Here is a 26,484-nt window from a genome sequence, read left to right as displayed (position 1 = left end):
AAAAGAAAAATAGTTAAAATGAGGTAAAATCTACCGGCACATTCAGAGTAAGGTAACTCTTATCTGGTTTTATCTCAAGTGCAATAATTAGTGGTGATGTTAAAGTTTAGTTTCAGAGTTCCCTGGTTTTACATTATTCTTATTGCCAAGCGTGGAAAATGTATTCAAATACTTAAATATAACTAAAATTGTACAAATTGAATATTTGACTCAAAATTTGGCAAAGGTGTAAATAACTACATAAATACAAAACCTTTGGGAAATTGTTTCTGTTGCTTATTTAGCAAATATTTGTACTCAAGTGAGTTTACAAACATTACTACAAACGATTGATATCCTTTAAGTCTGTAGTTTATTGGAATAATTGGGTAAATACTTAATCTCTTAGAGCTGTGTTTAGGAATCCATAAATTCTTTTTACACCTCCAGGAAATTAAGGAAACACTTAAAATATACATTGGCTCTTGATGAATGAAATATTCAAGATGAAAATCTTTACTGGTAAGCATGGATGCAGTATAAATTGTTGAGAATGAAATGATATAACGGTCAGTGTAAACCCTTTCAGCAGCTTGTTGAGGGCTGGATTCAAAACCACAAAAAGCAGAGTTAAAAATTCAAATTACAGGCTGATGCAGCTCATTTAGTACTCATTACTGTTTACAGCCCCCACTTGCATGTGCACTCCCAACATCTGGGAACACTCGTGAAGTGATGGTGGATGGTGTGCTGGGAATCTTCCCCCAGACTTGGATAAAGTCATGGATGTGCCTGGGGAACATGATGGGTGAGGCCACCATCAGATCCGAGGGTTTTAGCCTGGTACTGCTGGCTGGAACATGGAGGTTTATGGTATCCTTCAAGAATATGCCTTGAAGGATCATGCTGGATGATGTTGCTGGTAGCGTAATTTTGAACACGCTGTGTCCAGACCCTTTCACATCTGTCACATGTGCTCAGGGCTCACATGGCGCTTCACTGGCAGATCTCATTGTTTCTGACAAAACATTTACACGAGTAGCCTGCTGCAGGTCACTTTGGAGAGCTCCTCCTGTTCCTCCTCGCACAAAGGGGCTGGTCCTGCTGCCTGGTTGATGCCCTTCTCCATTTCTGTGCTGGACTGTGCAGGAAGACCCAGTAAATTTTCTTGTGACAGCATGCATGGATATGCAACCTGAATAGGCTGCAAGTACCATCTCATGCTACCAGCAGGGACGATGGCACTAGCAAAGAGCAAAGCTACAGAAATACGAGTCAGGGGGGATATGGAGAAAGCAATGGGCTTCCTCTTGTGTTTTTCTTTTATTGCCACCCTCATTAACCTGCTCTATTCCCTCTCTGATTTAAACTTAGTTGCTGATTGGCTGCTGATGGCAGGTTGAACAAATATAACAAATATAAACTGGGAGATTGTCTAGCATAGTGATCAGCATCTGGAATATTTATAATTAGAGCTATTTGTATCTATTAGAACCATTTTGTTATATTTTATAACTCTGTAATTTATTATAGGTTACTTAGTTACTACTCCACTACCACATCATTTCCAGTTGTAATAATCGGATACAGTGTGCTGAGGTATGAAATTAATGATATATACAAATGCCCCTGATTCATTTGGAGTATTCAAATCATCAACCTTCCTTAAAAATGAAGCATCCATAAAAGTGTTTATGAATTGTAATTTATGATGTAAAAAGAAACCACATCACTGTTCATCACCATGTTTAGGCTAAATTGGATTTTTTTTTTTTTTTTAGCGAGTTTTAACCTAGAAAAGAATCAAAATTCAATTATGTCGGAGGTGAGATGAATATTAGAATATTTAAGGTTTGTATTTGGACAGAAGAAATTGAAGGTCAGCTACTCGACACAGCTATTTACACCTAAAAGTCAATAGTTCATTTAAAAAAAAGTTACATTTTCCATATCTACAACTGTATAGTACCCGTATGCAAACTCATCACATAACAAAACAGGATGCAACAAGAACTATTTAATATCTATTAGGGTAAGACCAAATAATACAAAAGTAATACACAAAATGTTTTCCTCGTTCACTCGTGGAGACGCAGCCCCCTCAAACGACTTATTCGACTATTTAGGGCCTACTCAATTTGTTTGATCCATGGCAAATATTTACTGCACCTCAAGTAATTATATATTCATATATACTTATGATATAGTACATGTTAATACATTTTACACAACATACAGTACATGTGGGAATAAGATGGAAAATGGCTTTCAGAAGCTTTGATACAGTGGCATTAAGTGTATAAGCGGCTCCTGCTACACAATAACTACACAGCTGCAATTTCCATAAACACATGAATTGTGCCGTATGTACATATGGCGGAAAGTTTGGACTGATCCAAAGTTCACCAACTTACTACATACACAGGGAAAGTAGCTTATTTGTTCAACTTTGTGCAAAAAAATTCACATTTATGTTATAGAAATGGCCAGCTGTGCATTTACTAACAGATGAGCGGATGTATGGTACTTTTTACAGGGTTACACCTCCTTACTTCTGTGTGTGCATGTGCTGGTGAAAATGCTATGAAACTGTAAAATCATACAAGTGGTGTCCAACTCAAAAACAGGCTAGCTATTCATTTTATGACACTTTAGGTTGGGGTTGGTAACATTTTTCTTCCTGTATTTAAAGGCTGCACAACAGGACCCCAGCTGATTGTAATAACTCTACTGTTAGTATTGCTCCACTCTGAATGAAGTTTGCACCGATGCCAAGAGGAAAACCAGCGCAAATATTACTTACTTTTTTTTCCAAAAACAAAAAGTATAGTAAAAAAACAAAAAACAGAAAGACACAACAAATCATGTGCTTCACAAGCATCCACACGTCATTCAAATACACAGGAAAAAAGAGAGATAAACAAAACAACTAAAAGGTAGCACAACAAACAGCCTACTGGAAACCACGTCATCACAATCAGACAAGACGACTCACAGATTTTAAAGTAACGAGGATTCAGATAACTTCACTGTTTTAAATCTAATAGTGTTCGACTGTACGAACCATCTACTGTATGCTGAAGCTTTCAAAGACTCGAAGAAACCAGAACGACACCGTCTCTGACTGAACACATCAGGCCTCACCGGGGCTACGCACGAATGTCTTTTTGTGATATTTTACTCCATAAAGAAATAGCTGGATTGAATTTAATATTCTTTTTTTTTCTTTTATGTAGATTTCTTATTACACCAACTCATGGAATAACACCAACATCCACGAAATAACACACTAAGGCCTGAAATCCCGAATTTCAGAAACAAGGAGTCACTGAAGCATTTACACGTAGGGGTAAGCGGGAGAGTTTGTCAAAGGGAGAGTAAACATCCATCACTCCATACAATGTTATGACCACCTTACAACAATTATTACTATTACTTACCATAACCTGCAAGTGTTTTGGTTTTCTTTCACTTTGACCTTTATACTAACATCGATTTGGAATGTCTGACCAATAAACTCCAATCTTTAAATACTGCGTGTGCTTCACTTTAACATGAAAAAAAAAATGAAATACTTGAACTAAACTCAGCCTGCTCAACATAAAACTAGTATGTAACGACAAAACCAAACATGGTCAATAGGGGCGATATAAGGAGACAAAAGCCCGACATGTTGAAGCTCTACAGGCTTTACAGGTAGAATTTAAAAACAGCTATTAGACTTTTCCTGAGAATGTAAATAAATCGACTTATACTGTCAAAAAGATCACCAAAACAAAAACTCCATATTTCTGTTTTTTAGAATATTCATTTTAGTCGGTTTAACTTTCTTTTTCAATCAAAAAAAAGGAAAGAAAAAAAGCAGAGAAAGATGATGAGTTTCTTTACTGGTATTTAAGCATAATTTAAAAAAAAAAAACAACAACTCAAAAGGTTACTTAAAATGTACCATAACCTTTAAGAAATAGGTAGTTTGATCCAGTTAATTTCTTGCTGTAAGTTAAAAAGCAACCCCTGTCACATCTGTATGTAAATATGAAATAGCTTTGGTCGCTAACAGATTGCTGCGGTTGCTAGTAGTTTGCAAGGAAGATGCTAACTTGTCTACAAAAACTGTCTAACTGCTATCTGAGCTGTGGTGAAACGGAAAACGTTAGCCTTTAAAATAAAAGTTGTGCCTCAGCGGTGCAGCCAACATGTTTCAAAAGGCAGAACGTTCCTGGTTAAGTTGCACTTTTTCAAGTTTTACTGCTGCTAGGTCAATAGTTAGCGAGCATTTGCATACAAGTCAGCATCTTCAATGCAAACTAAATTTGACCTGCTAGCAACCAAAGCAACCACAAGGGAGGTTTTTGGTGTTGCACCCTTTTTTTTTTGAGTGATTTCACCTGGTGACTATTGGCAATATCCAGGAACCACTTGCTAGCCCGTTGGAGAGTACATATTTTCCCCTTGCGATCTGTGGATCTTTCACATCTGTGAGAAACAGCTTGCATGACTTTGTCAAAATGAAATAAAATCTGCCTCTAAGAGCTCTTAAGTGACATATAACGAGCTAGTCAGATTATTAGAGCTATACTGCTAGCTATAATTGCTAAGAAGATTTTAATATCCTTGGATAAAGCCAAACTATCTGTTTCAGCTTTAGTTTCTGGTCTTTTTGCTAATTCAAGCTAACTGGCTGCTAGCAAAGATTAATTTTATAATACCCTATATATAACCCTGAAGCAAGAGAGTGAATTAAGGTGTTTCCCAAGATGGTCAAACTATTCCTTTAATGGGAAATAAAAAATTCTTGACATTTGTATATAAGAATTTAGCCAAACAGCTAGTCCATTACATCAGCTGAGAAATAACTGTTTCAGCATTGGTGATCTTCAAGGCTAATAAAAGTAAAGACCCTTAACAATATAGCTGTTTCAGTCCCTTAAATATCACATTAAAGATCATTAGAAAATTTACAGAGTGACATTGGAGACCACCTACTCAAATAAACTGAAGATGCTCAGGGGACTGGGTCTACCTATTTTAGGCTATGTGTCTCTGTTGGAAAACAACACCGACCAGCTACAACTGAGCAGCATAAAACAACAGCAACATTTTTTGCTTTTTAAAATAACTGTTGATTTAAATGTGAACCGAGTAAAATAATGAAATCCCAGTACATTTGCACCAAAAACATGACTTTTACATTGTTCTGTTTGAGTTCAGCATTACAGTGTTATAATGACGGACACCTAATTCTGAATTGTGTTCTTAATTGATCCCTTTTTAGTTCTCCCACTCAGCCGCCTGGCCTACTCCTCTGTCCTACATGGGTTCGTCGTAGTTGTAGGTGGGAGCTGCTGAGTACTGATTCTGCTGCATGGCGCCTTGAGCAGCCCCCATGGCGGCCTGCTGGGCTGCCTGCTGGACATGGGGGTTCTTCCAGGCACCCGTAGCCCACTCCTCCTGGGCTTTACCCAGGCTGCCACCACTGCCGCGGTAGAAGTTATGCACCTAAAAAAAGACAGAAAGGAGAAATGGGATTCAACATGAATTTTACTCTCTATCAAGTATGACTTTTACTTTTTTAAATTTGTAAAATTGACCAAATTACCATAAAGAAAAGGTGAATTTTATTATTTGTCTGTAGTGGCACCTCATTTTTTTGTGTCATGACCACATTATTGGCAACATTTACTTTCCAAAGAGCTGTTCCTAAGCAATTCTAGACCGAAAAAGATATATTTGAGACTTACACTCCCAATGCTTGTCATGTTTAAATAATGTTATACCTGCTGTAACGCAAGAAATTCCCAGCTTATAATACTAAATGATATCATCCTATATCTTAATGACGTTCTTAATGAAGTTGACGCACCTTGTTAAGTATGTGACAATTCTGCAGTGGGATATTTATGATTATTTACTACTTTAATGTTGCATTTTAAATACACTAATATCTTGTTTTTGTTGAATTTATACCAATATGAAAAAACAATAATGAAGTGGATGAAAAATCATCACTATGCTGCGGCCCACTTAAAAACCAGAAAATCCCATGAAGCCCACCCGATCTTAGATCTTCTGATCGAAACACAAGGCAAACTGATGTATTTCTCTGAAAAATGTATTAAAAACATAAACACAGGCTGTTGGCTATTCATTGCTAATCCTACCCAGTCTTAAGCAAAGTGTTAAGGCCAATCTGTGACCCGCCTGCCTGGGACACAAACTTTAATACAGGAGCGGTAAATTCAGGTCAGAGTAATGAGCACTATCACAACATAACCAACTGTTATTACCGTTTTTACTTCACTTTTTATATGAATAATAAATTTATATAAATATGTAATGGTACATACTTGCAAGTAATTTCAAACTGAATTTCTGTCGTTCCTGAGGCCCCTCTTGTAATATCTTTGCTTTGCTGTGCTTTACTAAAATCAAAAAGATAGTTTTCACAATCATCTAGTTTTTTGTCACAGTTTATTGGACAAAAGAGCTGAGTGCAGATCCAGAGCTGTGTGTTTATGCCATCTAGTCATGACTACCGATTGATTTATGTAATGTCCATGTGGGCAGGCACAGCCAAAGGGGCATCGGACCCTCAATGACAATAAGTGACATCAAGACAAAATAACTCCTGGTGTTGCTATTTTGGGACCCGTTAACTTGGGATCCACAAAGTGAAGCAACTACCAATGAGAGCAAAGAATACCGCTGATTGATATATGAGGGTGTGGTGATAGATGGACAGCATTCCCATGGTAAGAAATTGCCACAATGACTTAGCAGGTATAGTTAAAACACTAGAATAATAGCCTTAAAGAAACAACAGATTCTAAAAGGTGGATGCTTCACACACATCTTTAATCCTGCAGCACAAAACAGTCACACCTTGACCAAAGCTTTAACGTTAGAACTCGGGATTAGCATCATCAACTTAGATGCCACCAATCATGAAATATGGTCACAATCCCCTCTTCTTTTCAAGAGTTGTGGCTTCAAATGTTTTTGCAGAACACTCTGATGTCATAGTGAAGTCAACCTTCGACATTTTGTATAGAAAACGTCATAATGTTATCCTATTAAACCTTACTGTAATATGTTGTCAAATACAGAGTTATAGAAACCCCCCCCCAAACAAAACAAAAACAAAAAAAACAGCCACAATAACCTCTGATCACCAAGTTCTAATAAGTACTTGGGCCCCTCATGGATTCCTTGCATTCACCAAAAAGGGATTTAAAAACAGCCTGAAATAAATAAATATCACCTCCAAAAATTTCTGTTGCTAGTGCAAATGGATCAAATGTCATGTTATCACTGCTTCCCTTTAAGTGGGAAACGGCGCTGGCATTATAATACAAGCTAATTATTCAATGCTACTTGGACTGGATTGCTATCTTTCACTTGATAATACCAGCACTGATTGATCTAATAATTTCTGTGACCAGGTAGAAATCTGTCACTCACCTTTGAGAGGGCGATGAAGGATAAAACAGCCACTGCAGTGAACATGATGGTGGGAATCAGCATGACCACAGCTGAGCCAATGTTGGTGCTGAAGAAGGTGATGGTGGCCAGCCAACCGCTGAAGAAGAAGCACAGAAGAATCATCATATGCTCACAATACGCCATATTTAAATAATACATTAAGCTTGATAATTCTAGATAATTCTGATATTGGATTTTTAAGATTGATACCAAAATATTTAGAGACTATTGTTAGAAGCTGTGAATTACTAATCTATGCTGTGCCTAAAGCCTGATGTAGACTTCTGCAGAAAATCTACATCCTAACTTTACAACCAGAAACCCCTCTTAACCCTACATCGCAACCCTCCATGCCATTGAGCCAGCATATAGATACATTTCTTAAAAGCTGAATGTCAGGTTACAGTGTAGAGTTAAAAAGAGTTTTCAGTTACAACGAAAGCTACAGCATAGATTTCCTGCCGAAGAATAATTCAGGCATGATTCTGTTCGGATCAGCTGGTTGTTGTGTTTGTGGAGTTCAAAACAGCCTGATCAAAATGGAAGTTGTAGAGAGCCTTGTGCTGGACAAACTCTGTGTTTTCCTAAAGGGTGTCTCCTGGGGTTGCTGTAGCTCAGGAGGTATAGCAGGCCGTCTGCTAATGGTGGTTCGAACAAAAAGGATTTACAAGGGGTAAAAAACTGCTTGTATACCTGCTTTTTAATATTTCCCATTTCTCTTCAGTACATTAACGTTAAAGAGAGGTTGAGTATATTACAGTATACTTATGTGGTGGTGGAAAATCCAAACACTAACTCTAAACCTAGGTGATGGGAATATAGTTATTTCATTTATTAAATTATTTTCCCATATCTTGGCAATCAGGGAACAAAGAAAACAACCATGCATCAAAGTTAATCATATTTTATCACCAAAAAAATTATTTAAGAATTAGGAGTTAAAGTTTGATGGCTTAGACCTCAGAAGGATAATGAACCTCTTTAAAGCCTCATTGGTTTAGAAAAAAATTATTTTTTGAATGAAAGTGTATGCTTTAGATTAGATTACAAAGTATACCCCTTGATTCAGGTGCTTCTAGAATCATCTTTAACAACAATATAAGACAAGAAATAAACTCTATACATGCCAGTTAATTTCCATTTCATCTGTACACATTACTTTTAATAAACCAGTACAAACTCTTACCACACTCCCCAGCCTGGAATGCCAACAGTCTGGATAATACTGATCACCACCTGGGCCATGAAGACGAAGAAGAAAGCCATGAAGTTGAATGAGCTGTCTGTCCTGCGTGGAGAGACTAATCGTCAGAAACGATCTGATTCAGCGGAACAGCAGGAAGAAGTGTAACTCAGAGGGAAACACGCTTACTTCAAGGCCTTGTAGATGGGCCTGAACCAGCACACGTAGGAACAAGGGGTGAAGAGGATGAGCCACAGGATAGCCATGCCAAAGTTGGTAGCTCCACCGCCTCCACACATCCATGCCAGGCAACCAATCAGATTAACAGCTAGCGTGGCACTATGCACTATCAGCGTCACAGAGAGGAAGAATGACAAAAACATAAAAGAGTGAGGAAACAAACAAACAAACAAAAAAAAACGCTACAGCAAACACCCCGCAGGCTCCATCATTACTCATAACTCAGCAGGATTTAATCACTATGAAGACCAACAACTACACACTGCCATATTTCCAGTTCTACATTCAAGACTTAAACTACAATAATAAAATATGATATAGAGGGGCATTTTATTCAGCACACCATTTCCACCCAACATAACATATACTCTAAACTCTTTTCACCAGACTTACATTTTTGCTTTAAATAGCAGCACCTATGTGATAATGAAAAACATACCATAATACTCATGTGACTGTAATTATGTACAAATTATGTTCTTCATTAATGAGTTAAGAGTTAGTGGATCTCAGATAATAGTGGGGAATAAACAAAGAGCATAAATGTTTTTGGAAATTATTCCTATCGTTCACTATAAAACTGTACAATAACTCCTCTTTCTGTGACAGGTGACACCTGTCAAGCCTAAGATTGCACACACATACTTCTGTATTATATTCTAAGAGTTATAGCATACATTAGAGGTGAATGGAACAATCCAAGTATCAATACTATCAAATATTGGTATTGGATTGTAACTTTGTTTCACGATGTACCATTTTTCATTTTGTACCCCACTGATTTGTGTAAATAAATTATTTTCTTGGGAAATTAAAAAAATATAGCTGAAGTCCTCATTTTCTGCCCGTGGGACCTCAATTGGGCTTCAGATTTGTAAACAGTTTGTCAGTCAAATCACAAACCACAAAGTAAATCTGTGAGCTAAATCATTTTCGAACTTTACCCCTCAAAATAAAAACCACGGTAAAATGAAAACGGTGGTTATCTGGCTCTGTGACATAATGTGAGACCGGCCAATCTAGTTTCCCAGCTGCACGGAGTGTTTGCACTCTTTAGTTCTCATAATATTTTGGGTAAAACAAAGCAGCCCGGCATGAGGAGGAAGAGAAGTAGACAGGTTAGCGGGTTACAGCTAGATGCATGCAAATACCGACTGCTTCCAAATGCAAAGAAAATAAAAAGCATTTCCTGCAGGTACACTCACAGATCCAGAGGTAGTAGAGCCTCTTGCACATAGTGCGGTGTTGGTCTGGGATCTCGTTGAAGTCTTGGTAAAAACATGGCTTAAGGGGGATGAAGCGAGGAAGGGGAGGGAAGTTGTTTTCTAGGACACAGAGACATGATTCAGTGCTTCACATCAAGAAGAAATCAAGTCAAAAGAGGTGCATGAGCTTTTATTCAACCTTTATAAAAGGGGGAAGCTCACCTGCCATGATTCACTGCTTTCCGCCACTTGTAAACCAGGCACACAGAGTTCTTCAATCTCAGCTCCCTTGAAAAGCAAACTGCAGAAAAGGAGAGAAGTGCATGATTAAGTGCAACATCACTTACTATCCCGGCCCTGCTTGTAAGCAACAGGCCACAATCACTGCAATAGGAGTCTTTGACATCCTGACACGATTTGGAGAGAGGAGGTACCCATGCTGGTACCCAGCCTCCAGAGGAGCATCAGATAGACTGAGATGAACCAGTTTTCTTGGTCACATATTTTAGCGGTGTAATGCGCGCTCCAGGACACAGTGTGGCCTTGTCGTGATCTCGAATGCATATCCTTTGGGATTCAAAATAGGCGTTTGAAAGGCCTATTGAGCTTAAAGGCTGGATTATATAGACGTTACTCTCTGTTTATCGCGTTCTCCTTGCTAAGCAGGCCATAATCAACTACCTTCCATATTTAACTGTGTTAGAAAATCATATTTGTAGCGCACGTCATGGTGGACGCATGGTGTATTGAAGGGCATCTTTCTGGCACAGATAAACCAATCTATGCCACGAAAATGCTGTCTGGCTGAAGTTGCTTTTATTCATTGTGAATCGCCGGCTGTCTTAGACGTGTATTTCGTTCGGCTGGCGGCAGTGATGCTGCAGTGGGGTAGTGCATTGAGATTACAGGCGATGGAGAAGCGTCCTTCAGCCTGCGCGACAGGCTGCTGCATCGGGGCTCTTGTTCATCATCCGGACGTCGAGCAAGTCGAGCACAAACTCCTCGCAGTAAACAGCCCGGCCTACAAATTTCGAGGTTTTACCGAAGCTAGAATCCGCTAAAATAAAATAAAATAAAATAAAAAAATCCAATATTTTCCCTCCCTCTCTAGCTGGAGACCAATGAATGAAAATGCGATGTCCTACCTCCGGTTCAGTCCGTGAATGTCGCTAGAATACCTCCGTCCGTTTAAATTGCATCCTACGATTTCATCTGTATTAAAATACAGTGGCCGAAACAGCTAGATCTGGCGCTAATCACACGAAAATGTCGCGTATTTCCTTAAATGATGGGGTTGGGAGTAAGAGGCGGGCACGTGACGTATGGTCTTTTCATTACGTACATACCGGCCCCCTCCTCGACGCTGGGTTGTGCCCGGCCGGGTAGGACCAGGGCCCTGGAAAAACAATGGATTTGTTGCTGACCTGACCTGACCAATCACAAAGGAGAAATATTTTAGCTCTTAACCAATAGGTTGACAGTGTTAAAAATCAGAGGAGGCATTACACAACCTGACCTGATTGGCTGCCTGTTATCAGCTACTTCCATAATAAAGATACCGCTTTACTAGTAGTATAAATACATTTCAATGTACAACTCTTTTCCCAGTAGTGGTAGTAGTAGTAGTAGTAGTTTTTAATATATATACAAGTGCAATAAAATAAAACAAAATAAAACAAAACAAAATAAATAAAAACACACTTGATAAGTAGAATTACTTTTTTTGTAATTTTGCATCTGTACACCAAGATAATGGATTTCAATTCAATTGATTCAGGAACTTTTTATATGTACCCCCTATTTTCAGAGGGTCGAAACATGTACAATTATACAACAAGTTATTTGATGATTAGATGAGGTCTGTTCCCTCGTTATTCCGTGCATTTAGTAGCAGTGCACTGACATGCTCAATACGAAGTCTAAAAAGATGTCGCTGCAAGCAAAGGAGACACTCATTAAACAGCTGGCAAATCCTCTCAAGGGAGGAAGTGCAGCATTTGGTTATAAATTCTAGACTTCGGGCACCAGCTGCAAAATATTTTCATCCAAAAACAATAGTATTATAGTACCTTTACCTGAGGTACAACAAGTTAATATGGACTGGATCAATTCTCTTGTGCTTTTCTCCTATGCTTGACTACAAATTTGCTTCACAGTAAGTTAAGTTTATTCCAAAGAAACCACATAATCAGCATGGCTGAAATTGCTGTGTGCAATTAAAATACTTATCAAGCTGAAAAGATACTAAGGAGTAGTAAATTATTTATAAATGACTTATTGATCACTTTTATACCAGGCTGCGAAACAATTCCCTCATGTGACTTGATTAGTATTATTAGAAACTGGGAAACCATAAGCAACCAAGGGATTTCTTTTATTCAAAGTACATATTCTGCTAACTTGAACAGGGGTTTCAAACTTAAATGCGCTGTGGGCCACTGCTGGCACTGTCATCTCATGTGAGGACCATTTTAGTGTTCAAGTAGTACAAAAAACAAACAAACAAGAAAACACCCACAAATATTTCTGAGTTTAGTGTTTGTTGTATAAAAATCTACGGAAAGACCAAAAGACAGTAGTCTATTCCACAGGAAATGTTTGGTTTTCTTGAAGGAATTGGTCTGGTAGATTATTTAATTCTATTTAAGAGTAATTGATGGATATAACATGTCTTTGAAAACAGATTTGAAGGAAGGGAAACAGAAAGAAAAGGCTGAGGTATGCCCAACTACACAAGAACTGGACTGTAGAACAGTGGCAACAGGTCAGGAGAGAGAGGTATAGCAGACAGCCACCTGGAAAACACAGTGGTGTTTGGGATCTTCGCAAATTGATGGAATAATGAACACAAAAAATACCATCAGATTTTGATCCACCACATATTACCATCTGGAAAACATGTGATTCAAATCAAACAGTGGATCACTATTAGTCATAGACTGGCCTTCCCAGCGCCTGGACCTCATCATTACTGAAGCAGTGTGGGAAGATCTTGAGAAAGAGTGGAACAAAAGGCAGCGAACATTCAAAAAAGACCTCTGAATGCCCTTCAAGAAACCTGGAGAACTATTTCTGAAGTCTGCTTAAAGAAATGATAAGAAAGCTTATCAAAGAGCGTTCAGGGTGTGGTGAAAAACTGATATGTTTATATCAAATATTGACTTTCAAACGTATTAGAATGGTCCAAAATCTTTTTTTTTCTGTACTTCAATGTACTGTATGTTTGCATATATCTCACTAAATCGGTGTGCCTAATAAAATACAAAGATATGAATGGCCTAAGACTGTCTATCGTGCCACCCCAGCAGCTGAAGCACTGTTTAGTTGCTACTGTCAAACATTAGATGGCTCTCTGAAACATCGGTACAGTTGGTCTCATGAATCCTGCCTTCGCGTGCCCTGTGCAATGTTAGACTCCAGGTAGAATAAACGTTTTAAAACAGCAGACCGAATACACATTGGCGTTTATGCGGAAATTAATTTTGTGCTCCGTCTTTGTCTCAGACTGCCTCGATAGCACGGCTCACACGCTTTCTCAGCTGCACATCTGTCTGATGTGTTTCGTATACGGTTTCCAAAAGGCAGAACTGTGCTTGAACGCAGCAGTGCCTGAAGCTAACGCTAGCTTTCCATTCAGTGCTATGAGTTAAGCAAGACTGAAGGTAAGGGCAAAAATTATATTTCTAAACAAGGTCTGTCAAATTTAACTCATACGAGTGCCACAGTGATGTATTCCCAATACATACGGGGACCTGCAGTAGTCCGACAAGGCTTTATTTAGTGAAGAGCGGCAGTTATGCTCTCTTGTAGTGGCTCAGCTAATGTTAGCTACTCAGACGTCGCTTTCTTTGCATAATATTAGTAACCAAATACAGAAAGGTAAGACTAACATTACAAATCAGCATTAGTAACTATAATTGAACTGTCATTTTTGTCCTAATATTAACTTTATAAAGATTGTATTAAACCAAAACAATCTAACTTAGCAAAAGCTAAAGTATGTAATTGTTCCAGTAGATGAGCTGAATTTAGCTAGTGTCCTAGTTTAGCAAACCAAGGGTGAGGTGTAATGTCAGCGTTTGCATCCCAAGCAGAACATCTTTCAAAGTAAAAGAAAAAAGGCAGCGAGATGCCACACTGCCACAATACTCACCAAAAAGCTAAATGTTAAATTATAGCATCCTCTTTGATGTGAGGATTTGAGTGAAATAAACTACAAGAGCCTTGATAGTTGAAATATTTCAATGTGTGAGGATTAAAAACTTAGTCATTATTGACTGCAGACTTGCATAAAGCGGAAACCTAGACCTTGGCCGTGTGCTATCTTATCTCTTTGTACACAGTGCTGGGAATGCAGCCACCGCTGCCACCTGAAGCAGTCAGAGAGCTGGTGTGCTCTTGCCTGCAAAGAGACCCCGTAGCAGCAGACCTGCGATGCAGCCTCTTCGTTGCTGCCACTCAGAACTACAAGAGAGACTCTTTGCTTAGACCATTCCCTCCTCGTTACTTAAGTGGTGACAATAAGGAGTTTGAGGAGTTGGTGAGTGCTAAAGTGATTGTCAAAACCTCTTGAAGATCCTAGATTATAGTCACTGGTAGCCTATGCTTGCCTAAGTGCTCCTCAGTTTAATCATACAAGCTTTAACCAGCCTCAGGGGTAGGGTCAAGATCACCAAACCAACAGCAGCAGCGCCTCTGTAGTTCAGCCATATATTCATTCACTCAGGTGACTGATCAGAATGATCACCAAGCCTATGGACAGAGGTATCCTAGCACAAGGACACTCATTAACATGAAAAGTGATACAGAGCTTTACATGGCAACTAGAAAAAATAACATACATGCACACATCTACACAAAAGGGGAAGACAGAGGGATGGCAGACTCAACAGTAGAACATAAAATGTAGCTACTTCAGAAAAATTCCCAGCAAGTAATCGGTATCAACTCTCAAATCCACTACCACCCATATAGGCTGACCTATGATCCTGTGTTGAATGAGTGGGAAGAAACAAGAATTGTTTATTTTCAGTTGCGATATGGTCTGCTAAGATAATTGAGAGAACTGATCAAATGTAACATGATATATATCCACTCGGTGGCAGTGATGTGCTGTTAATGGTAGCTTCATGCCAATTATTACTCATAGATGAATTTGTGATCATTTCATGTCTTTGGTGTCTTCTCACTTTGAGAGACGTGTGTAAAAGAGACATTTGAATCTGTTTGTGGTAATATGATAAAAGAAAGGAGTTTTTCCTTCTCCAGCTGGCAGATGTGAACTCGTTGCCTGGTGTGAGAGAGCTGGTGAGACTACGACCTGGAGAAGCAGATCATCATTTGGCCCTCGCACACTGGATTCTGTCTTCAAAGAGCTTTGCTGTAAAGACACTACAGAAGGAAGAGGTATGTTACAGGCATAGAGAGATAAACCACAAACTTGCACAGCTTTCTTCTTTGCTCAAGCGTGTTTCTCCGATCTTCACTAGTACGCCAAACTCTGCAGCCTGACGGAAAATGAAGGGATGTCTGCACCCGTGCCAGACTTCCTCTTTGAGCTGGAGTACTCTGATCAGATGAACGCGAGGTTTGAGAGGACGAGGGAAGGACGAGATGTTTTCTATGCTTTCCACGGGAGCCGCTTGGAGAACTTTCATTCGATTATTCACAACGGCCTACACTGTCACCTCAACAAGGTCAGTGTACCGAAACCTTATTTAAAAAATTGTTTTTTTACAGATCATGAGGAGCAAGGCAAGTTTAAGAGGATGCTGAAGGGCTGGAGTGTAAATCAGAGTGATACATTGGGCTTACATGGACATTTTTCATTGCAGAACTCGGTGTTTGGAGAGGGGACCTACCTCACTAGTGACCTCAGTATGGCTGTCCTCTACAGTCCCCACAGCAGCGGCTGGAGAGAAAGCATTCTAGGTCCACTGCTGAGCTGTGTCGCCTTGTGTGAAGTCATTGATCATCCAGATGTTAAATGCCAGGTGAAGAAAAAAGGTATGTTTAACAGTCGGGTAAAAGCAGTATGTCTTCAACATGGATTCCAAAGCTATGAGGAGGCAACAAAAAAGTGACAGTTTATGAAAACACCTGAGCTGTCAACAATTAGCAATAAGACATATGGAGTAAAGAGGTCAAAAATGTGTGCATTTGTACATATATGACGGGTCACAGTTTTTAAATAAGAGTGAATCAGAGAGACTGGGAAGAGAAAAGGAACAGAGCAAATAATGGGAGACATAATTCGGTGGAGTGAGCAGAACCAGAGCAGAAATGGGCGAGGGACTTGATGGGTGAGTGATGTTAGATAGGGATAACTTCGAATGACACGTCATGTAACAAGGCTGTAACAGAATTAGTATTTGTTGTTTGATACTTGAGTCGTGATACTTCACATAGCAGATAATAATACCTAACGATCAGCCAGCATAAGATGGAGAAAGAGAAAGGTGATGGGGATCTGGGTGGTGCTGATGGGACCAAAACAGCTGTGGGTACCAAGCCTGCACTAATGATCATGTAGACGATGCACAGTGATGTTTTTAAGTCTCTTTGCTTGCATAAGATCCACCAAGGCTCCTGTGCTAACTTGGTTAAAACAAGGTACTTTTATTGCTTAAATACCTATATACACTTCCATCCATCCATCCATCCATCCATTTTCTTCCGCTTATCTGGGGTCGGGTCGTGGAGGCGGCAGCCCAAGCAGAGAAGCCCAGACCTCCCTCTCCCCAGCCACCTCCTCCAGCTTGTCCAGAGGAACACCAAGGCGTTCCCAGGCCAGCCGAGGGATATAATCTCTCCAGTGTGTCCTGGGTCTGCCCTGGGGCCTCTTCCCAGTGGGACATGCCCAGGACACCTCACCTAGGAGGCGCCCAGGAGGCATCCTTGTCAGATGCCCGAACCACCTCAACTGGCTCCTTTCAATGTGGAGGAGCAGCGGCTCTACTCTAAGCCCCTCCCGAATGGCTGAACTTATCAACCTATGTCTAAGGGAGAGGCCAGCCACCCTTCAGAGGAAGCCCATATCCACCTCTTGTATTCGCGATCTCGTTCTTTCGGTCACTACCCACAGCTCGTGACCATAGGTGAGGGTAGGGACGTAGATCAACTGGTAAATTGAGAGCTTCGCTTTTACACTCAGCTCTCTCTTCACCACAACAGACCAGTACACTGCACCAATCCGTCTGTCGATCTACCGCTTCCTTCTCCCGTCACTCATGAACAAGACCAAACTCCTCCAACTTGGGGCAGGAACCTGTCCCTGACCCGGAGTACACTTTTTCCATTTACTCTAACTTAGCCCTCAAAACACTCACAAGTCACTTTCATTCATTCACACACACATTAATGCACTGCTTTATTCTCTTGTCTTTTAAGCACTTTTTACCTCTTACAAACACTCACGTGGATGCACTTTGTCCAATATCTTGGACAGGGACACTTGGACCAGCCCACTGGAGTATGCATGCAATCTGCTCTCCTGATTCACAGCTGACCTCCACTTATCAGGAAGAGTGAGGACTTAATGTCCAGACAGGCTAGAGTTAGGGAAACAGAAAAATTCACTGTTGCCAAAAATACCAATTCAGGGAGTCACAAAGTACTGCAGAGAGTACTCGTGGCAGCGATAATGCTCTTATATGATGTAATATGACACGTTGTGGGTAAAAACAAAGTGGCCTACACTTTGTCTTGAATTTATTTCGGACCTTTATGCCTCTCAAAACACTCAGTAACTGCATAAATCTTTCCAGGAATGTTCTACCTGCTTATTGCTCTTTAAATCAGAACCTATTAAAGCCTTCCGCTCATTTTTCATTTCAGATTCTGAAGTTGTAGACCGCCAGCGCTCGAGGGCAAAGAACAGTGAAGGAGGGGATGTACCACATAAATACTTTGTAGTCACCAATAATCAGCTTTTACGAGTCAAGTACCTGCTTGTTTACTCTCAGCAGAGGCACCTGTCCAGGTAAGACTTTTCTGGGACAAATGATGCAGTTTGCTTTTGTGTACTGGTGAATAGGCAACATTAGACCTAAAAATGCTTTCATACAGAACAGGATTGGCTGACAAATCAGAAATTCAATGTGAAAGTTGTGGAAAGGTCACATTTATTTGAATGTCCTCCAGCACGCAGTCTCAGTAATCTGATTACAGCCCACTAAGAGCAAAGAAGAGAAGCAGAATACAATTTTTTAAACTTGTTTTTATCTATTTTACTCATTCATTTACTAATTCAGATTAAATAAAAGAGAGTATAGTGTTGAGTAGAGATAACTTTCCTTTGAAGAGTATCTGGGCTTGGCCTTAGAGTGAACTTCAGTGTAGAGCTGCTACTCCTCCAGTTGATGTGGTGGATGCTTCCTGGGTGCCTCCTATGTGAGGTGTTTCAGGCATGTCTACCCAGGAGGCGATCCCAGGATGGACCCAGGACATTCTGGCAGTATTTTTTCTATTGGCTGTCTTGGGAATGCCACAGAGCTAGAGGAGGTGGCTGGACCAGGAGTGGTGTAGGCATCTCTTCTTAAACCCAGAGCTGGATGGACGCGAGTAGCCACTTGAAATAAAATAAAATAAAATAAAACAGGGTCCAGATCCAAGGTGTACTTTACCTCTTGCCCAATGTCAGATTGGCTCCAGCTCCGCTGTGACCCTCATTTAATGAGTGGTTAAGAGAACTGACAGATAAATAATCAATAGCATGAAAGAAAATGAAAATGTTTACTTGTTTTCATCCCGAGGTTTGATAGCTCGCTCTTCTGTGCTGATGGTCACCGTGCTTTTCTGTTTTTCTTCCTCAGACATTCCCGCAGCCGCTCGTGGCTCCTCAGACACCATTTTGCCATCATGATGAGTCTCTACCTTCTGCTGCTTGTATTCATCGGTGCCTTAAACTCCAACACCTTTGTATCCTTTTGGAACAGACTATTCAGGTGAAACGACAACAGGACACATGGCATGGATGTTTCTAATCCACAGTGCCTTCCTGCCAAGATGTTGGCTGAAGGCATGAGAAGAAGAGTTTTATGCACCTTTCTACTGTTTTCTCTTATAGTTCTTTGCTTTGTTTGCAATATGTAATGTAATATAGTCATCATTACTGTAAGTGCAAGATAACATATCGTTTCAGATGGGAATCTTGTTATATATTGATTTTAATGAAATCTGTATGAAGATCTTTGTTGATTTTAAGACAATTGCAGTGTTGCTCCTTGAGTTTGAATGATTCAGTAAATAATCAGTTTTATAGTTAATCTCTGTTACTGTGTTGTTTCAGTCCTCCGAGGACACAACGATGGAGATCATCCTGTTTAAATAATCAGTGTGTTTTGATTTTCTCTCTCTGGTTTGATGTGCAGCGAACTCCTCGTTAACTGAGCCATTATTATCACTAATCAGTTTTTCTGGCCTTAATGATAAACTCAAATTCCACTTTTAAATTCTTAAGATTGTCATTGTCTGTATTTTGGAAATTAATAAATTGGGATGTTTTTAAATCTTTTGTTTTTAAGTGTAGATCAAATATAGTGGTTTTTATTTTAATGTATACATTCGGTTTTGGGGACTGCGGCGTTGTAGTATGGATCAGTAGATATTCAGGGTTGTCATCTAAAACCACTGATCTCTGAATCATCAAAACATAAAAAAAAAGGTACCTAACTCGTGGAATGACAGTTTCATGTCTACAGTAGCTAAAAACTTGGAATCTTTCGATATATGTTCTTAAAAATTTGAGGAAACTGGAGATGTGGATGACAAAAGAAGAAGTGGCAGACCTAAAAAACAAACAAACAAACCCTCTAATGCAGATGAACAGTATCTGAGAGTCATGTCCTTAAGAAATATGAAACAATTCCAGCAAAGACCAGACACAGGATCTGAGAGATGCAACTGGCCCTTCAGCTGATCCATCTACTGTTCATTGAAGCCTGATCAGAAATACTCTCAGTGGAAGGTTGGCTGTCATGAGGCCATTCTGAAGGAAGGAAAATGGGGACGTTAAATTACACAAGAGGTGGACTGAAAATCAGCGGCTTGGTTCAAATCATTGTCAGTATGTATGGAGGTCAGTAGAAAGGTACAACCGTGAGTTTCAGCTATCTGTAAGACACGGCAGCGGCTCTGTCACGGCTGCATTTCAGCCAGTGTTGTTGGAGGTCTTGTTAAAATTTCTAAATTGAAACCAGATTTGATCCACCATCTGGAGTGTGTCTCATTTCTTCAGCATGACATCGATCACAAACGCAGTGCCACTGCAGTAACAGCGCACCTGGATAGAAAAACGTACAATAAAGCACTATCAGTCATGGACTGAGCTAACTATAAAGGTGGCCCAGGAAATAATGACTTTTATTCCCTGTGTCTTGGTGCTGTACATCTATGTATTTTTGCACATTTTGATAAATGATTGCACTTATGTCCCATATTGATAACAAAATATAAAAAAGTGAGGGGTGGCTCAAAATCTTTCACAGTGCACATGCTTTTTTTTCCATACAGCATAAAAAAAGTGTTAAAGCATCAGGTTAAAATGAATTTGAAATACTAACATCTCTAATGTAAACAGTGTTTACAGTGCGAGGCACCTCTTTCGAACAGTGCGTCGTTTCTATTGTTCTCAGCTTTTCGTGTTGCATTCAAACATGGGTTACCTCTAACAGGGGCAAATTTATTACTGCTGGCACACAGACAGTCCTCTTTTAACTGTGGTACTTTATCAGTAAGAAAAAAGTGAGAGTGATATATGGGTTTGATAACACAGGCGGCCTGCTTTGGTGACCGATCCTGTTTTCCTAATAGATACCCGATGTGCTGATGTGTGTGTATTAACAGCCCGAGAAACGCGCAAAAGAGAATTTTTTTGTTTGGTTTTGTGGAGCAACGATGTAAAGCAAGACTTTAGCTTAAATCAGGGTTCTCATTAAGAAATGAAGACAACCAGGAGAACACTTTGTGTCAATAAATAATTTCATTTACTCATAAATAACCGATGGCACAGTGCTTTCAGTCTTAGTTTTCGTTTCCTCAGGTGTACTTGTTATGCTGCACAAATCTCTGTACTTTAATTAAACATCAGATATTATTCCGATGTCTCGTTACGTCACGGATGCAGCTTACTAACAAGTTTGAAAGAAGATGAAAGACATTGCAGGCCATTGTTTTGGTTTAAAAACCATTCCCGTCTTGCGAAATCCTTCAGATAAACTGCTTCTGTTCATCAGAAATGGCTCACATTTGAAGGCCACAGAACAAACTGCCCATTGTTGGTCCACACTTTATTCCCTTTATGTACAGGCTTCATTATTGCTGCCTCATAAACTGTCTGTTATTCAATAACCATCAACTGTGAGGGGGGCGGCAGCCGTAGAGGGAGCTCAACTTGTTTATCAGGAAAAAACTCCCAAAATGAGAAGCAATCAGAAGAAAGGGAATCTGTATTATTCCACTAAATGTTTATGCCTCACACTTTGTTTTCTTCATAAAAAAAATTCATGCATTAACAATTTAATATTTCCCTGTAAAAGACGTGTATTGTGCAGGACTGAACTTGAGGCAGGTCTGCAGTCAGGTATGATGTTTGTTATCTTTGCCAACATTTGCTCCAAAACTCCAAAACCCTCACTTACAGATCGAGGCCAGAGCAGACCTGTCAGAGAGTACAATCAATCAATCAATATTATATTTCTATAGCACATTTAAAAAGGTCAGTGTCCATCAAAGTGCTTCCTACAAGGTAGCCAAGCAGATTACAACAAAAGGCAACAAAAACAGTTAAAACAATTATAGTTACAGTGACAGTTACAGTTACATAGCACAAATGCAGACCAGGTGGAAGTCCAAACTAATTTGCTTCAAAAGCTAGATGGAACAGGCGAGTTTTTAAGCGTGATTTAAACGTTCAACACAGTCCACTGGATGGTTTTGCAAAGCAGGAAAATAATGATGTCTTATATAAAATGTTTTGCTATACATGATGCCTTGCTGCAAGCATTGCTACACACAAGTGAAAAGGTGTGGAAAGCATTCAAACACCTCAGAAACTTGTTTGATAAAGAAGTAAAATCTCTTTTTGTTGTTATTTTTGCTTTTATCTGTTGATTGCAATGTACATTCATTGCCTACTTCATTAGGTATACTTGTTCGGCTGCTCGTTAACACCAATATCTAATCAGCCAATCACATGACACCAACCACATGGAGCAGGTTGTCTTTACCCTGCTTGGTCAAGATGACCTGCTAAAGTTCAAATCAAGCGTTAGAAGGAGGAAGTGAATTTGCTCTGAGTATCTCAGCGCTCATATGGTGGGGTCAAAATTTGGCATAAACTGCACAAATGAATCATGAATCCATCCTGAGTTGGATCAACAGTTGAAGCTGGTGGTGATTTGATGTTTTCTCAGCACACTTTGAGCATTTTTAAATGCCATAGCGTACCAGGTACTCCTGCTGCTCATGTCCATCCCTTTATAATCACAGTGCACCAATCTCCTGATGGCTCTTTCCAACATAATAAAGCTCCATTTCAGAAACCTCACATCATCTCAAACTGCTTAAGAGCATGACAATGAGTTCAGGAATAATTGCAGCATCTTGTCAAATCTGTGCTATAAAGAATTAAATTGGTATTAACTAAAAGTGGGTCCAAAGCAGTATTAGTATAGTGTACCTAATAAAGTGGCTGGTCAGTATATTTTATGGCAGTAGACTGACTGATACAGATCTATCACATGTTTGTGGGCTCTTTTTATGCAGTGGATTTACTGGTCTGGCCAAAAACTGCAGGTTGTTTGTAAAGTATTGTGTTAGTTTGTGTTTTATAAATAATGTGTTTACTGCATTTGTATTTTATAGCTGAAACTGTAAGAATATGGATTAGAATATTCAATCACTGGTAATGATATCCAGTAATTTGAGATCTAATTAAATAATTGACACACAGGTGACAGAGAGAATCTGACATATGTTTACTTAGCAGGTAGGTTTTCATGTTGTGGTACATGAATTAAACACTTATGGTGACACACAAGTTCATATAAGATACAAGAAAACACGTAAAAACAAACAGTGATTATGCCAACTGTCTAACGTAATATAAAGCAATGCACATCACTGGACAGCATTAATTAACAGCTAGAGTAGTGCAGATCCAGCCTGGTAATCCCCATAAATAAATAGAGCAAAGTCAATACATGATGGTATAGAATTTAAAAAAGTAGAAGGTTTTAATCTTGATTTAAATTGCAGGGGGCGAAAAGTAATTGTTGATTAAGTAGTTTTGAGATATTCACAGGGTTTAAACATAGCTGCCTTTCTTCACATTTTGCTACAAGTGTTCCTCTTGGTTTCTTCTTAGCTGGATGAGCTCGGACAGTCCGGGATCAAGCACACAAAATGCCCCTCGCAGTTACTCTGCAAAGGGAAAAAAGACCGTGTTGGATTCAGAGCGCAATGAAGAAAAAAAAAGAAAAAACAGGGAAAAGTTTGGTTTTTATTATTATTGTTTTTCCTTACCTGGAGGTTGTTGTGGCATATGGGACTGTGAGGTGCAGTCAGGTGATTGTGCACACACTTCCCAAAGTGTTGCAGACAGGTGGAATCGGACGGGGCGCAGGTCTGAGAGCACGATGGACGCTTCAGCAGCAGACAGCTGGAGCAGGACGTGTGCTGGCAGGAGCCCTGGCACTCTTTATTCTGCAGAGATGTAGACCTACAGACGAGGAAATTCTGATTATTGCTAAAAACAACAAAAACAACGTGGCATTAAGAGGATGGAGAGGGGGCTCACCTGGCAGAGCAGATTGCAGAGGGGTTGGCCTGGCAGTACTCCTTGGTGCACTCTGGTTGGCAGCTCTCTGCATCCAGCTGTTCAATCACTGCACAGATTTAAAGAAATTACGAATGAGAGTCCCGCATTGTGGAGTCAGACTTTAAAAAAAGACAGGAAAACTGTAAAAGGTCTGATATCGTATTGATAACGGTGACACTTCTTTTCATCGGGGACAGATAAGATGAGTAATTATGGCTGAGGAACCTTTGATTCAAAGGAAGCCTTGACCACACTATCAGTCTTCACAGCTCATAAACCAGATTTTACCGCACCAGCACCATTCCCACTACACAGACTTACAGTCAAAGAATCTCACCAAGTGCATTTTACGCGTTTAGAGAAGATTTTAGCGCCTTTGTAGTTCCCGCCAACTTTATTTCCAGAAGGAAGAGTTAAATATTGCATTCTTGCTTACAGAGCCTTCTTTTAATTAGCATGATGGTTTCTGTACATGTGAATAAATCAGAACAACTCGATAACTTTTTTGTGCTGCTGTAAAACTTTTCATTTCCCCACTATTGCATTTCACGAGTGATTAAAGCATCACCCGTGGATCTGATGCGCAGTGGCTGCTTGTCATCATTTTAGAGTAATGGTTACAATCTCACCTGCTTTGCAGATCCCTTTGCGTTCTGCGTCTGGTTTGGCAGCTGCCGAGTCCTGAAAAACGCACACCAGCCCCTCGTCGCACTTCCCCAGGTAGTCCCACGTGCCCCCGCAGGTCTCCCCCTCCGTCTTGGCGCACACGGGGCAGCATCCGCAGACACCCGTCGTCACGCCCCCTTTACACTGGAGCTTCAGCGCCCGCCGGGAAGAGCAGTGTATCCGCTCGCAGGGCGGGCACTGAAGGGCCCGAAGCTGCTGGGTGTCCACGGGGGACGCTTTCTCCAACCCGAACACCCCCAACAGCGCACTGAGAAATAGCAGCATCCGCATCGTTGATAGACCTGACGTTATCCTGAGGGGAGAGCGCCTGTCTGCACCTTTTATATCCCCGGGCACCCCGGCATTGTCACACCACATGCTTCGTAGTTTATGAGCCACAACCTCCTCCCACCACCACCAGCCAATAGATGGATGGATTTAGTCTAAAATATACGGTTAATTATCCCCACGTCTTATCTCCACGCTATCAACAGTGCGATTTTGTTTTGAAACAAGTCTTCCGTCCGAACATTGTTAGATAAACTCGGATGAAGGTGAATTCGGAGTCACATGACCTCTGAAAGGGGCAATTCGGTGTGCACCTGTAATCAGATAATGTCCCATTTCCCAAAAGAACAAAAGGTTTAACAAATCAGCAGGTTATCTCATCCGGACGCCTCACAAGGTTCTTGGCTGAATGAAAAATCTCGCAGGTTGTGTGCATGCCAGTAAAATATGGCCGCACTCACTGGGTGTCTGTCAGTTGACATTGCAGCTGCTGTATGTCATTTCTTTCCTTTTGAAGAGGGAAACATCTGCTTAAAAGTAGGACAAACTGCTGCAGAAACATACTTAGTCCTCGGCAAGTCACAAAAAGGTAAATTGTTTTGTGTTATTGTAGTTTATGCTGCAGTTAACATATTAAAATTAGCCGCTTTGGATATTAAACCCGTTTTGCATTACTTTTTATTCAATTTTTGAATGAAAAAAAGGCCCACAATAACCCCAGCCACAAGAGATATTTAATGACTTTACTTTGAGGAAATGTTCTGTGTAAAATCCTGGAGGACAGAAAAGGATTTCTTTAGCTTTGGCTCTTAATATGCTCTATGTTCATTTGGATCCATACGAACTGTTAGTATGATGGTCCACAAACGAGAAACATAGCGAATTGGAAACACGTCCAGGTTTACTGAGTGCAGAGAAACAATTTAATAAAGGAAGATAAAACTACAATTAAAAAAAAATATGAAGAGGCTAGACATAATGCACACAAGGTGCATTACAAAAGGAAGGTAAAGACCCTACAGTAATGCAGATAAAACCCCAGCAATCAGATGACCCCCCTATGAGCAAGCATTTGGAGACAGTGGGAAGGAAAAAAAAAAATCCCTTCTAACAATAAGAAACCTCTGCCAGAACCAGGATCGGGGAGGGGTGGCCATCTGAGAGACCAGTTGGGGACGAGGGGAGGAAGACAGGACAAAAGTGAAAGAGAGCCACAGGTTTATTATTTTTAATAATACTAATAATTTTATTCTTCCTCTTTAAATAATACGCCAGCTAGCTAACGTTAGCTGCTATTCTCTCACTTAATTTTAATTATTCAATTAAATCTTTTTACACATTAGTCCTCATGTCCTACTGCTTAGTCGTTGACATAGCCAAAGGAGAGAAGCCCATATAGGATAAATATGCCCCGTCTAGTCCCCATAACCTTCAAAAACATTGAAGGTTATGTCATCTGATGAGGTCTAGGAAACAAAATAAAGTTTAAATTAAAAAAAGAAAAACGTTTTAAGTATCAAAATGATGCTTTGATCAGAAAAAGCAAACCAAAGAACTCCTGCTCCTCTTTCCTGTTGCACTGATCCCAGAGGAGCATCTCCACATTCACTCGTCCACCTCTG

The 26,484-nt window shown here is 40.0% G+C and overlaps 2 protein-coding genes and 1 long non-coding RNA gene across 5 annotated transcripts; 1 reads left to right on the top strand and 2 right to left on the bottom strand.

Moving 5' to 3' along the window:
- Nucleotides 1–1,980: 1,980 nt before the first annotated feature.
- On the bottom strand, nucleotides 1,981–14,414 carry scamp5a (secretory carrier membrane protein 5a). Of its 3 annotated transcripts, none has more exons than XM_026175547.1 (7): nucleotides 14,243–14,414; nucleotides 10,312–10,390; nucleotides 10,090–10,209; nucleotides 8,834–8,990; nucleotides 8,648–8,749; nucleotides 7,441–7,558; nucleotides 1,981–5,478 (listed from the first exon to the last, which is right to left on the bottom strand). In XM_026175547.1, exons 2-7 carry the CDS (start codon nucleotides 10,316–10,318, stop codon nucleotides 5,290–5,292), a joined length of 693 nt encoding a protein of 230 aa, XP_026031332.1. In that variant the 5' UTR covers nucleotides 10,319–10,390; nucleotides 14,243–14,414; the 3' UTR covers nucleotides 1,981–5,289. The 3 variants fall into 3 exon arrangements, with proteins under 3 accessions (XP_026031332.1, XP_026031333.1, XP_026031331.1); XM_026175548.1 differs by lacking the exon at nucleotides 14,243–14,414 and adding an exon at nucleotides 11,436–11,518; XM_026175546.1 differs by lacking the exon at nucleotides 14,243–14,414 and adding an exon at nucleotides 11,235–11,429.
- On the top strand, nucleotides 13,442–19,598 carry parp16 (poly (ADP-ribose) polymerase family, member 16). Its single transcript, XM_026175545.1, has 7 exons — nucleotides 13,442–13,751; nucleotides 14,433–14,629; nucleotides 15,358–15,495; nucleotides 15,579–15,785; nucleotides 15,924–16,095; nucleotides 17,926–18,070; nucleotides 18,903–19,598. Exons 2-7 carry the CDS (start codon nucleotides 14,441–14,443, stop codon nucleotides 19,036–19,038), a joined length of 987 nt encoding a protein of 328 aa, XP_026031330.1. The 5' UTR covers nucleotides 13,442–13,751; nucleotides 14,433–14,440; the 3' UTR covers nucleotides 19,039–19,598.
- Nucleotides 19,599–23,040: 3,442 nt separating this feature from the next.
- Nucleotides 23,041–23,969, bottom strand: LOC113024936 (uncharacterized). The gene is made up of 3 exons (XR_003272747.1): nucleotides 23,888–23,969; nucleotides 23,614–23,809; nucleotides 23,041–23,511 (listed from the first exon to the last, which is right to left on the bottom strand). It is a non-coding gene; the product is annotated as an uncharacterized LOC113024936 (long non-coding RNA).
- Nucleotides 23,970–26,484: the final 2,515 nt, after the last annotated feature.

The sequence above is a fragment of the Astatotilapia calliptera genome, chromosome 7 (assembly GCF_900246225.1).
Source record: "Astatotilapia calliptera chromosome 7, fAstCal1.2, whole genome shotgun sequence".
Lineage (NCBI taxonomy): Eukaryota > Metazoa > Chordata > Actinopteri > Cichliformes > Cichlidae > Astatotilapia > Astatotilapia calliptera.
The sequence above is the reverse complement of the archived record's forward strand: the minus strand, read 5'-3'. Positions and strand labels throughout refer to the sequence as shown.

Excerpts from the sequence above, each read along its gene's own strand:
- scamp5a (XM_026175547.1), bottom strand. Across the intron at positions 8,991-10,089 it reads GCTCTACTACCTCTGGATCT|TGCATAGTGCCACGCTAGCT; the intron begins GTGAGTGTACCT and ends TGACGCTGATAG. Across the intron at positions 5,479-7,440 it reads CCTTCATCGCCCTCTCAAAG|GTGCATAACTTCTACCGCGG; the intron begins GTGAGTGACAGA and ends GTCTTTTTTTAG.
- parp16 (XM_026175545.1), top strand. The coding sequence starts at position 14,441 with ATGCAGCCACCGCTGCCACCTGAAGCAGTCAGAGAGCTGGTGTGCTCT. Across the intron at positions 16,096-17,925 it reads ATGCCAGGTGAAGAAAAAAG|ATTCTGAAGTTGTAGACCGC; the intron begins GTATGTTTAACA and ends TTTTCATTTCAG. Across the intron at positions 18,071-18,902 it reads CAGCAGAGGCACCTGTCCAG|ACATTCCCGCAGCCGCTCGT; the intron begins GTAAGACTTTTC and ends TTTCTTCCTCAG.